Consider the following 13444-nt stretch of genomic DNA (forward strand, 5'->3'; position numbering starts at 1 on the left):
TTGAATCTCAGCTTTGATAGCGGCTCTTATCTGATTCGAAAATTCAAGGACGGTAGGGCAAAGGCATCGTGATGAAAAACTATGAAACCACAACCCTCTATTTTTTAGGGACAAGGGTTCCACTCAGTCAAATCTGTATTTTTATGTTTATCATTAGATTGCAAACGTGTACTGTAAACATGGCAACGGCACGTTTATTGACAATTAGCATGTTGTTTGTCCGCTAGATGGCAGTAACACACTTTTTTTTATCTATAAACGAGGAACAGTCAAATTTAATGCCTCTTGAGAGTTTCATTCAAAATAGCTTTTTGTATTTGTGAAGACAATATTTTGGTCTCTTTTTTTTTTTTACTGGCCACTTTAATTGTTCAGATCAATGACCTGGGGAGAACAAATCAAATGAGAATTCAGATCAGTGAGAACCCACGGCCAATTTCTTAATTTGTGACTCAAAAGAAAACATGATTCCTGTATGAGGTGAACATTTTTAAAAGTGCTTTTCAGCATCACGATGCAATTGTTTCAGCTCACGAGTGCAAACTCATAAAACAGGTCAACCATGATTATTGTGACCCGAACACCTGCGATGTAATTTTCAATCGCGAACATGTGGCAAAAATGCCGAGAGGAAGCACAGGCCAAGTTATTGTTGCAAATACCCTCCTTTAATCGTAGTAGTTAGATGTTTTCCTGACCTCACTAATGAGGACGAAAGTGATCGGATTCAGAACCAAGAAGTCCCACTTTGAAGGTATCATTTCACCCCAACAAGTCACAAAATATATTTCTTGCTTTATGCCTATTAACGGATGATTCCATTCACAGATTGTTACAAATGAAGCAGTGGGTGAGCAAACTGACCGTGCAGTGTGTAACAAGTAAGTCAAACATTGAGGAATGTCATCTATTAATGAGTAAACCGCAGTAGGGGTGTTTTTTTGGAAGTGTTGTCACGCATTAATTCTACTCCACATTGTGGGAGATCACCATTTGGGTTCCATCTGCATTTGAAGAAGGAACAATAGAGCCTTGCAAAGTATGTCCAACTTCGATTAGAGAATGAGTGAAATAAATGACCTTTCCTGACGAGAGCCACTGTTGACTTTCCAATGTTCTCGTTTAAAAAATGAAGCCCCGGGAGGAAGTTTCATTTATCACCGGTGGCATGGTTTGTGGACCCCTTCCCACAACTGTCCCAATATTTGCATACACGCGCTCGCACGCACGCGCGCGGGTTTATGTTAATGAGGAACCCGAGCGCGTCGTTGGAGCCATTTTCACCATTCAAGCGGAGTTGCGCAGGCGGTCAGGTTGTACGAGTGAGCTCGTCGGTGTGTGTCAATGTGTTTGTGTGTGCGTTCGTGTTTACGAGTCCCTCCTGCAAAGGCTTTACCTTTACCTTGAAAATACAACTGAAAACAAGAAAAAAAAGCACCCGGAGTGATTAAGTGCGCCCGCTGCAAGAGAGCATGGCTCCTCTGCAACAAAAGAAAAGTCACTGGTGGAAAGTTTAAGGAGCTCCGCGTTTTGAACTCTCTTCGAACCGTTGGACGCATATCGAGGAGCGATGCACTTCGTTCAATTGGATTTTTTCCTTCTTTGCTGCTGGTGGGAGCTGGTTCCGCTGGTGTCCAGTTACGCGGTTCACCTCAGCGAGGATGCCCGGCCGAAGACGGTGCTGGCTGGCGTGGAGCAGCGCGCGCGGTGCGTCCTTGATCAGGTGCTCGTTCCCAAAGCCGCCGAGCGCTTCCTGGACACAGACCCAGCCGCGGGAACTATATTTCTTTCCGACTGGATAAAGTGCGCCTCGCTGCGCTCCAATCCATTTGCGCTGTATACAGTGTCGGACTGCGTGGACTACATGGGTTCCGGCTACCGGCACCTCCTCACCAGCCGCTATGATGTCCACGTCCACGGGAGAAACTGCTCCAAAACGCACACGAGGAAAGCAGAATGGGACATGGAAGTGCTCAGTTTGTTTGTTAAGCAAGCGCAATGCCACCAAGCGGGTTTTGCGTTATTTCCAGTGAGGATGCTGCTACCTGGAGAGCCCATCCGCTGCCGGGTCACCAGTCGGGGTCACTTCTACTTCTCTGATGGGGACTTGTTTGTGTCTGAGACTCTGTGCTGGAACAAGGACACGCTCCTAGAGTTGGACCTGCTCTGCGACGTTCTGGTAGGAGACGGGACAACGCGAGTGGACCCCGTCTTCATCCACTGGCGAGTGGGACAGGGCCCCTTTCATCAGGGTCATATCAAGAAGCTGCTTGAAAAAGTAGCTCGCTCCAACTCGGAGATTGTGGGCCGGAGGAGGAGAAGCATCAATAGCAGTCCTCAGTTTCAGCCCCCGATGTACCAGGTGTCTGTGGCAGAGAACAAGCCGGCTGGGACTTCTGTTGTTGTTCTGAAAGCAGTCGATGCAGACGAGGGTGAAGCGGGCCGGTTGGAGTATTTCATTGAGGCGCTTTTTGACAGCCGCTCTAATAACCTTTTTTCTGTGGATCCGACCAGTGGTGCCGTGTCCACCGTGGAGTTGCTGGACCGTGAGACGAAAGAAACCCATGTGTTCCGCGTGACCGCAGTGGACCATGGAACCCCGCGCCGCACGGCCATGGCCACGCTCACTATCACAGTCAGTGACGCTAATGATCACGATCCTGTTTTTGAACAGCAGGACTATAAGGAAAGCATCAGGGAAAATCTAGAAATCGGCTACGAGGTCTTGACGGTGAGGGCCACCGATGGCGACGCGCCCATTAACGGTAATATCCTTTATCAAATCCTTAATAATAACGGGTCAAATGACGTGTTTGAGATTGACTCCAGGTCTGGTGTCATCCGCACCAAAGGCCTTGTAGACAGGGAGGTGGTGGATGCGTACATGTTGTTAGTCCAGGCAAACGACCAAGGTCGTGACCCCGGTCCCCGCAGTGCCACAGCTAGTGTTTATATCGTGGTTGAGGATGACAATGACAACGCTCCCCAGTTTAGCGAGAAACGCTATGTGGTCCAGGTGCCTGAGGACTTGGCCCCTAACAACGAGATCCTGCAGGTGACGGCCACAGATCAGGACAGGGGAAGCAACGCTATGGTCCACTTCAGCATCATGAGTGGCAACTCCAGGGGGCAGTTTTACATTGACGCCCAGACTGGTAAAATGGACCTGGTGAGCCATCTGGATTACGAGGCAAGCAAAGAGTACACCTTAAGAATCCGAGCTCAAGACGGGGGCCGCCCCCCTCTTTCCAACATCAGTGGCTTGGTCACGGTGCAGGTGCTGGATGTTAATGACAATGCTCCAATTTTTGTGAGCACCCCATTTCAAGCCACCGTGTTGGAAAACGTGCCACTAGGCTACTCCATCATCCACATCCAAGCGGTGGATGCAGACTCTGGTGACAACTCCAGGCTGGACTATCGCCTCACAGAAACCATGCCAGACTTCCCGTTCACCATCAACAATAGCACCGGGTGGATCGTGGTGGCGGCGGAGCTGGATAGGGAGAGTGTGGATTTCTACAACTTTGGAGTGGAGGCCCGAGATCACGGCTACCCTGCCATGTCGTCCTCGGCCAGCATCAGCATGACCATTCTGGATGTCAACGACAACAACCCAGAGTTCACCCAGAAGGCGTACTACATGCGGCTGAATGAGGATGCGGCCGTAGGGACCAGCGTGGTGACAGTGTCCGCTGTGGACCAGGACATCAACAGCGTAGTGACCTACCAGATATCCAGCGGAAACACTCGCAACAGGTTCTCCATCACAAGTCAGAGCGGAGGTGGGCTTATCACCCTGGCGCTGCCTTTGGACTATAAGCTAGAACGGCAGTACGTCTTGACTGTGACTGCGAGTGACGGTACACTTTTTGACACGGCTAAAGTGTTTGTCAACGTTACCGATGCCAACACGCACAGACCCGTATTTCAGAGCTCCCATTACACGGTCAACATCAATGAGGACAAACCGACAGGCACCACGGTTGTCCTCATAAGCGCCACGGACGAAGACACGGGAGAGAACGCCCGCATCACTTATTTTATGGACGACAGCATCCCTCAGTTTGACATCGATCCTGACACGGGGGCCGTCACCACGCAGATGGAGCTGGACTACGAGGACCAGGTGTCCTACACGTTGGCCATCACCGCCCGAGACAACGGCATCCCGCAAAAGTCGGACACCACTTATCTCGAGATTCTAGTGAACGACGTGAACGACAATTCGCCTCGTTTCCTCCGAGACAACTACTTGGGCTCCGTGATGGAAGACGTGCCGGTGTTCACCAGCGTGGTCCAAGTGTCCGCCACCGACAGAGACTCTGGCCTCAATGGCCGGGTCTTCTACACCTTCCAGGGTGGTGAGGATGGTGATGGAGACTTCATCATTGAATCCACGTCAGGTATTGTTCGTACCCTGCGTAGATTAGATCGAGAGAATGTTCCCGTCTACAGTCTTCAGGCCTTTGCTGTGGATAAAGGTATCCCAGCTTTGAAAACGCCAATAAACATCCAAGTGACGATTCTGGACGTGAATGACAATCCTCCCGTGTTTGAGAAAGATGAGTTTGACATTATGGTGGACGAAAACACTCCTATTGGCCTTGTGGTTGCGCTCATATCGGCGACAGACCCGGATGAAGGCAGTAACGCGCAGATTATGTACCAGATAGTGGAAGGAAACATCCCGGAGATGTTCCAGCTTGATATCTTCTCGGGAGAACTGACGTCTCTAATTGACCTGGACTACGAAATGAAGTCCGAGTACATCATAGTGGTACAGGCCACCTCCGCCCCCCTTGTCAGCCGCGCCACCGTCCACATCAAACTCGTCGACAAAAACGACAACGTGCCCGTCTTAAAAAACTTCCGGATCATCTTCAACAACTATGTGACGGAAAAATCCATCAGCTTCCCTGCCGGAGTGATCGGCCGCATCCCCGCCCACGACCCAGATGTGTCGGACCGGCTCCATTACCGCTTTGAGGTGGGCAATGAACTGAACCTTGTGCTCCTGAACCAAACAACTGGGGAGATACAGCTGAGCCAGTCTCTGGATAACAACCGTCCCCTGGAGGCCTCCATGAGAATCTCAGTGTCAGGTGAGATAATGACATTGTTCCTACTCCATTTCCATTTTCACTTCACTTCACCTGATAATGGAAGTGAGCAATGGATTAAGTGTGACTTCTTGTGCTTGTGCTTGTGTGATGGAATTATTCATGAGGGAGGATTTGCATTCTCCACGTCAATGCTTCTCAGCTAAAGATGTACTCCTTGTGAAATATTTTTTCAGCTTTGTACCCCCTAACCAGTGCAGTGTTTTTTCAATCGCAGTCTGGTTTATTGAATGACCTAGGAAATATATTTGTAGTGGTGTATTGTCTTTATCAACTCCAGAAGTTAGATGAATTTATTTCTAGCTTGTCTGCTTGAAAATTGCTTCAATTATGGCAAAACAAAATGAAAACATCCTTTCTTTCAATGAAGTCACCATAAGACAATTAAGCAATAAGTTGCTTTATGTTTCAATTGATTTGCTCTTAATTTGAGAGCATTCACATCCAGTTTTGGATGATAATTGTTTGATGGTTCACAGATTCTGTAATTACTCGGACCCTCATTACGGAACTCTCTTATTTACACCAGCTAGATTTGCAGCCGTCTTTTCGTGAAGATTTAAATAGCTGCCAGGACTGAGCTTGTCCGTATCCTGCGGGATCCACACTCCAGTGGGCACACTGATCCTGAGCCATAATTGTCCATTATATCCTGCTCCCAAATACAAAGAAAAGACTAATTCAATTATGGCCTGTTTCTGGAACTTGTTTAGAGTGACAGCTGAGAGTTTATGTCCTTTTAACTGTTTTATTGTTCAACTGGTGTGTGTGTTTGTTGAAACTCATTTATCAGGGAGATTTAAAAGCAACTGTATTCTCACGCAGTGTGTTGATGAAAGGCAACTGTGTTTAACGACAGCAGCTAAACGGTAGTGACTTAATGGTTTTGGCTCATGCCATCAGTACTGGCAAGGTGGCGCGTAGCACACTGGAAAGTTTGGAAACAACCTTAAGTCAAAGAAATTATGGATAAATATTGATGGAATCATTTGGGAAACAAAAAATATTAATACATTCTCTTTGATGAATTTGATTCTTCAAAGTAGGTTCCTTTTGCTCACATATGCTCACCACATGTTGATATTTTCTCAGTCAGGTTTAAGATGTTGATCAAATATTCTTGGTACTCTATGCTCTTGTTTCTTGTTAAAAGCTTCAGTTTTACATGCCAGCACAAATGAGAGTTTTCCCCGGTCTGAAAGCGTAGGTGAACAGGACTTATACTCACAGAGTGCCGCAGTGTGCGTTGCTGTAAATCCGCCTTTTCTCTGACCTTGGCAGAAGCAAAGAGAAAACACAACAGGGAACTCAATTAAAAGATTGGACATGAAGGTTAAATTGAGTGCTGATGTGGATTAAATGTGATGGGCATTTTGGGGATTTGTCTGAGCTGACTAGATAAGTTGGTAATTGACGCGCAGTCAGAACAGTACCAGTAGCGGCACCAGTGTCCATCCAGATTCAAATATTGATAATATGGTAGACTAGGACTAACGAAGCACATTCAATGCTGCTTTTTAGTTTAAATTAATTCATTTGCATATGGTGACTGATTTGTGACAAGTCAAGGGCACCGTCAATCTCCTGTCAGCCTGCATAGGGTCCAGCTCCTCTGAGACCCAATCAGGACAATATATAATAAATAGTCATTCCATATTAATTGATTCTATTTTTGGGACAGACAAAAAATTCTGGGCTGTTGTCCTCACCTACCTGCTGGGTAGCAGTGAATTTTGAGGCGACTAGGTTACTTTTGTAGGCAGACTTAGGCCTTGTCTAAACGTAGCCGGGGTTCTTGCAAACTCGCAGTAAATGTTGCCGGTTTCCCCTCTTTTCTATACATGGCCAGGCTTTTTTTTTTCCATCAAAACTGAATGTTTCAAAGCCTCCGACCAAAGTGGAGATTTGCCCAAGCCTCCGGTTTTGTGGTTACGTGTAACCAGCTTAAACCGGAGATTCGCATCACTGCGCTACTCTTTTTCCGGATGCAGATACTGGTGACGTCAGAGGTGGAAGTTCTTTCTGATTGGACGGAATTTAGCGACTTGACATGCTTATAAGTGAATGAAACCACACTGAGTTGGATTCGTATCTATGCGATTTCTTAAAAATAAACAAACAACAACAGCGAGGAGGAGGCTACGCGGGTTGAAATAAGCCGTTTACATGAAGAGCAGGCCTGAAGAGCATCTGGTGTAAAAACTGTGCCAAACATACCGTGTCATGCTTGTGACCTGCCGTGATGACAGTGAAAGTTGCTTCTTCTCATCAAAAATTTGGGGTACGCCATTAATATTTATTACAAGCACAGCTATCCTCCAAACTTGATATCCCATTTCTTGTAGCTTTAACGAATCAGTATGGGCTGTTTTTTGAACTCTGTTTAAATTACCCAGCATCTATCAGGACAATTTGAACTCTTTGGGTTTGGACCCAATTAGGTTGAAACGGTCTAATGAGTCTAATGTTGGCAATATTCAAATCTCAGTTTTCTGAATCTGCAAAACCAACACGTACTGAGCATTGAGTGGTTAGCGTGGCTTGTCAATTTAATTGATTGAAGATGTTGCGCGACTGGAGAATAATAGTGAGCGGTCGATTGACAAGCGGGATCTAAAAGTCATAGCAGGCTGTGGTCAGGGCGCGACAGCTGGGAATCCACAACTGACCAATTAGAGTCTGTCCCCCCCCCCCCTCCCCTGAGTCCCACACCTGCTGGACTGCATATATATGTCAGCACGCCGTGCTAAAGGCAGAGGGGGTTGAAGTTGTGCATGAACAGGAAGCTTGATTAGAGCTTCACAAAATAAAGACGCATGAAGAGAAAGTCTCCCCGTTTAGTTGCTGCTGACCCCAATTTTCAAAGGCTTCCCCCTCCAGGGACCTCCCAAGTCTTCCCCATTATCATCCTCTTCATGCTGCAGTTTAAGAGGCCCCTTATGATCGACGATTTGTGATGGGTTCTTTTGTTTGTAGTTGGACTGTGATTAACAGTGCTTCTGAGCGCCGCTCTCCAGCAGTGAAATGGTTTGAATGAAGCTGCATTCGGCTAATAAGACTTTCAAGTCAACTTTGAGTTGACAGCAGCTTCTCGGCAGTGATTTCACTGCTATTTGACCCGCTTTGAAGGATTCTGTGCTCGCTGTCTAAAAGGTTTGTAATTTCGTCACTTTCACTAAACGACAAAAGCTTGAGCAAGCGGTAGAAATTGATATTTAAATGAGATGCTTCCCTTGCAATCTCATCTAAATAAAATGCCCCAAGTAAGGAGCATGTGCCCTATTTAAAGTCAAATCCTGTTTCGTTTTTTCTCCCACAAATTGTCTCAAAAATTGTAAAAATTCAATTCAATTCTAAAGTCAGTTTAGAATTGAAAATAAAAAACACACACATAGGTGAAACATAAATTAGGCATGAATGTGTTAAAATGGCAGCCATTCAAGTACTAGTAACACAAATACGATGATTTACTATCTATATAACTTAATTAATTGCAACAGGAAATGCATTATAATGTAAAACAAACAGGAAAGTTTTAATTTTGAATTATATATTTACTGCTGACCCCTGGTATTTGAAGTAGGTACCAGGCAAGCCCGTAAAGAGTGAAACCCAATATATATTTGATGCCTAATGAAATACATTGGGAAGGAAAAAAATGCTATCGTATTAATATGGATTTTTTTAAACTACTCACCCGAATATTTGGGAATCAGCTTGTCTGTGGTTATCAACCTTTTTTCGATGCTTTTTTTCCTGAAAAAAAAATATCTCTAGGTGTATTTTGTTCAGCAAATCCATAAGACAGTTTCTTTATCAACACTTTTATTTCTGGCCAATCTGCCCCAAAATTGTCCTACCAACCATAATGCACATCTGTATAAAATTTTAAACAAGAAAGACAAACACCGTTTTGCAAAGAAGTCACAATTTGCTAATGGGTTGATTCATGTTCCAATTCATTTGCTCTTAATTTAAAAATAAATGCTCTTCCCGTCATTGCATTAAAATGTATTAAGCGTTAGATTTGCTGATACCTGCAGAAACCCTGTTAAATCTCACATACCCCCTAAAGGGCCTCTGCGTACCCCCAATTGAGACCCATTGGTCTTACATCACTTTACAGGCTATAATTTATTAATAATGTTTCAAATGATCCCAACCCCCTCCAAAGTAATTGACCTATATTCATAAATTAATCAGCCATTATAGAGAACTGAGCAGACTCAATCAAAGTCGATTTGCAATCATTTTCAAAATGATACGCATTCAATTTGCTCGCCAGCTTTGAATGATTTACTCGCCATAGACAACTTCAGTAAAATAAACAAGACTAGATGAAAACATGATTGGATCATTGACTGTGTCATGAAGACAATTTGTTTTTGTGCTGTGAGCTATCATAAATTAGTAATCAGCGTATAATTAAGTGAGTCAGTTTTGTCGTCGGATTAGCTGCGGCCTGACTCCATGCGATGAGGCCCGTAATACAATTTGACGTCAAATAAATCCACAGATTTTCTTCTTTGATACGCGATAAAGACAAATTCTGGTCACGGCCGAGACTCCTCTTGTCATCCGTGGGATTAAATTTGCTTCTGCGTCTCTTTCCTGGGATGTGTCACATCAGTGTTGACGTACTTGAGGCTGATGAACCGTTCTCAGGCGTGCGTGAACCTGCATTAATAGCTGCTTGTATTAGATGCCGCATTTTCTTCTCTATTGTCCTTTCATTGCATCCTTAAGCCCAGCTAACGTTGCTGTACAAGAAATACAGTGGTGTGTGCGTGAATCGCGTTTCCATTGTTACGTACGCGTGACACGGCCTGCTTGTGTGACCTGATTAGTTGAACCGCCTTTGTTGCAAATAATTTATACATTTGCTTTAATATGCAACAAGGACACACTTTGTCCTTTGTTTTAATTCAATTCCAAACCCAAGATGGCATCTTGTTGCACATGTCGCTGCAGAGATTGTGACTTGACAAGCACCCCCCCACCCCCTTAGTTAGTTAATGAAGGCAGTTTCATTCGACTCACATGCCGCTGAGCAGATTCTTCACTTACAAGCCGGACAAGAGGTTTTTTTCTGTGGTCAGTGACGGGCGGGAGAGGAGCACTTTCAAGTTTCAAGTGTACAGCTGAAGTGGAAGCGGATGAGCCAAGGTTACAGGATACGTTTTTGTTCAGTCTGACACTTGCACAATTCGATGAGATCCAGTACAAGATGTGGAGTGGCATGTAAATCCTGACCAAAAATGTTTTTGCAAATGACCTTGGCTGTTTACGGGACATAGGGCCCAGGCTAGCCAGCGAATAGCAAAAATGCGTGTATTATTTACATCAGTTGAAATGAAATATTCAGAATTTTTTGGGGCCAAAAATGGCATAAGCCTAAGAAAAATCGAAATGGGGCGGAGCCAAATGATGAACATACCAGAGATTGTACACACCATCTTCATTAGTAATCCATCTATATGCACAAAAGCCAACCTCACATTAGCATGACTGATAATTACAGTGTCAAGATTGGTTAGTAAAATATTGATTTTTGATTTTTGATTAATGGATTATCAAAAACAATTATTGATTAATTTGAATATTGATTAGGTGTTGATTATTTAATTATATGATGTATGCCGAGTACCTCCTAACCAACGCAAAAACATTTTTGGATGAAAACAAACGAAACAAAAAACCTGAAACAGTTCTGTGCCAAGCGTGTCAGGTTTATTAAACTATGGAACTGTGTCACTAATGCAAAGGACTTGCAAAGGACTCACTATATTACAATTTTGTAATAGGTTGCTTCATGTTCCAATGGATTTACTCTTAATTTGAAAAGAAAAAGTACAATGCAGTTTTTGTCACGACATTAAAAAGCATCAAATTAGATTTGCTAATATCTGCAGAAACCCTCTTAAAACTCCACATAACTTCTGAAGTGCTTTCAAGTTCCCCCATTTGACAACCACTGCTGAGAAAAAAAACATAAAAAAAAAAAACTAAGTCGCACCCATGTTTTTGTCAACAAGTCACCTTTTGCCATGCTGTTCCTATTTGGGTCTATATGCCTCGCACCCATTTCAAACTCCACTTTTTCCCTCCCATCATTTCAAACTCCCCTGTCCCTCCCTCTCAGTCTCTCCCGTCTTTTTTGACTGTTGTGCATCCCCCACCCGCCCCCAGCGCCCCCCTCCCTGGTCTGTGAAAGGAAGAATGCCTAAGAGAAATGCTTTGTTAATCGCCCAGTTGTCATGGTGAACCCAGCAATGCCTGAGAAATTCCTGGTGGGTGGGGATGAGGGGTAAGGTCCCCTTTTGTGGGGCGAAGATGCGGGGGAGGGGTTGGCACATAAAGTTCTAAAGAGTAACTGTCCCCGTCTCCCTCTTTGGCAGTGAAGCATGTCAGGTTTTCTTTGGGGATGCAGTTCTCCGGGACACGCTGACCTGTCCCGTCGGGTGTAGACGTTTTTATAGGGCGTGCGGCGAAGTGGCCGACACCTGACCTCAGATATAAACCATCTCTTAGTGAGTTTCTTTTTTTTTTTTTCACCCACAATTTACACCTGCATGTGGCAGAATTCAGAAGCCCAAAAGCACCCGAGACCTCTTGTTGATAAAACATTGCTGCTGTCTTTTGATGCACTCAGAGGGTATCCCGTGTCTTGCTTCTGGCTTTTTACTTCGGAGCGGGACATCCGCTTGTTTCTCTCCACTTGACTGCGTTATGAGGGTCCAGGAAGGGGGGTGAGGTGGTGACATCATCTAGGAGACAGGAGCTGTTTGGGATTAGCAATGGTGGGGTGAGGCCCAATTTATCTCAGGGTTGTCCCGCTTTGTACTCATCTTCCTCGCAGACAATGGGAGTGGCCTCTGTCGGTCTGGGCGTCAACTTTGTCTTTGTGTCCACTTGTTTGAGTTTCATGGGGTCACTGCTTACTGTAGTGTACAGTTTAATGGTGACACTTTTCTCCTAATGGATGACTCATCAGAGACAACACAGTACACAATCGGCTCGGCCTGCGCTACTCATTATCTTACACGGATATGAATATTTAAAAGAAAATCGAATGTTTCAATTATATTGCAATATAAAAGTTGTTTTTTAAATCTACATATCTAAACAGATATTGATTCTATAACCAATTTTGCAAATCTTCAAAATGTGCAAAAAAGAAAAACACACAATGTCTTTATCCACAAAAAATCCAACGTAACCACAGAGAGCATCAGTGACTAGACTCGGAAACTAAACTTGAAACTTGAAAACGTGACTAAAAGAATCTAGGAAGACAGCTTGTCATGACAGCTTGGGAGCTTGAGAGCTTGATGTTCTGACAACATATCACTGAGAACCTGTAGCAGGGGTTGGCATCCAATAACTGTTGAAAAAGACATGTTGAAGCAAAAAACAAAAAACAAATGTCTGGAGCTGCAAAAAAGCTATAAATGTCTATAATAGCTATATTAGTCTACCATCAAAATGACTAAGTAGCAGACAAACACACACATTGCAGGCTATGATGCAAATTTTTGCTGACAAAATTGTTAAAATTTAATATTTACTTTAATCATTTTTACAGCTTTTGAAAAAGTTAAGAATGTTTGTGCCATGTTTGTAAATCTTATAAAAACAAACAAAAAAATATATTCCTTCATCTTTTTCCATTTCCATACATTTTTGAAAAAGCTCCAGCTAGCCACTAGGGCGGCGCCAAAGAGCCAAGTGTGCCTCCGGAACCGCGAGTTACTGACAGCGATCTAGAACTTAAATACTGTCGGAAAGCATAGTAAAGAACCGTAGCAACTGAAGCATCACGACAAACTCTGATAAAATGGACGAATACCTATTGATGAAACCTTTATGACAAATCTAATCTGCTAGTCCAAACACGCATTTTGATTATTATTGCGTTGTGTACTGATTGTCACATGACCAAATCCTGAAGGTGAAATGTGATTTGTCATTACCCGAGCCCATAGGGCAATGTAATCTTATTTTCTGCCCAAGACTCTCTGAAGCGTTGTCGTGTCTTATCCACAAGGGTGGGACCCATTCCATTTTTCTTTCACGTTCACCCGCAGTTGTCCCGTGACTTGTGCCCATCTAAAGTACTTCTATTCTACTCTCAGCATGCAGACCTCGACTGAACTGAGCAGGCGGCGCAACATCTCCGGCATCCCGAATGTGACAGCATCCGATTATTTAACGGCCTGTTACCTTCACGCTGCATTGCTCCCATTTAGCATGGAACCAGATTGAGATTTCACAGTGACCTGGTTTCATATGCTCTGGCTGCAGAGTGTAAACTGTCAACG

General features: G+C 44.3%; 1 protein-coding gene across 2 annotated transcripts in view; it reads left to right on the top strand.

Moving 5' to 3' along the window:
* The first annotated feature begins 1570 nt into the window (after positions 1 to 1570).
* celsr2 (cadherin, EGF LAG seven-pass G-type receptor 2) overlaps positions 1571 to 13444 on the top strand; it is a 56813-nt gene continuing 44939 nt past the window's right edge. For both annotated transcript variants that reach the window (XM_088424015.1, XM_088424016.1), the window contains exon 1: positions 1571 to 5105. In XM_088424015.1, coding sequence (XP_088280141.1) covers positions 1571 to 5105 — 3535 coding nt within the window. The remainder of the gene's footprint in view (positions 5106 to 13444) is intronic.

This window comes from Hippichthys cyanospilos, chromosome 9 (assembly GCF_059441005.1).
Source record: "Hippichthys cyanospilos isolate Australia breed blue-spotted pipefish chromosome 9, RoL_Hcya_1.0, whole genome shotgun sequence".
NCBI classification, from domain to species: Eukaryota; Metazoa; Chordata; class Actinopteri; order Syngnathiformes; family Syngnathidae; genus Hippichthys; species Hippichthys cyanospilos.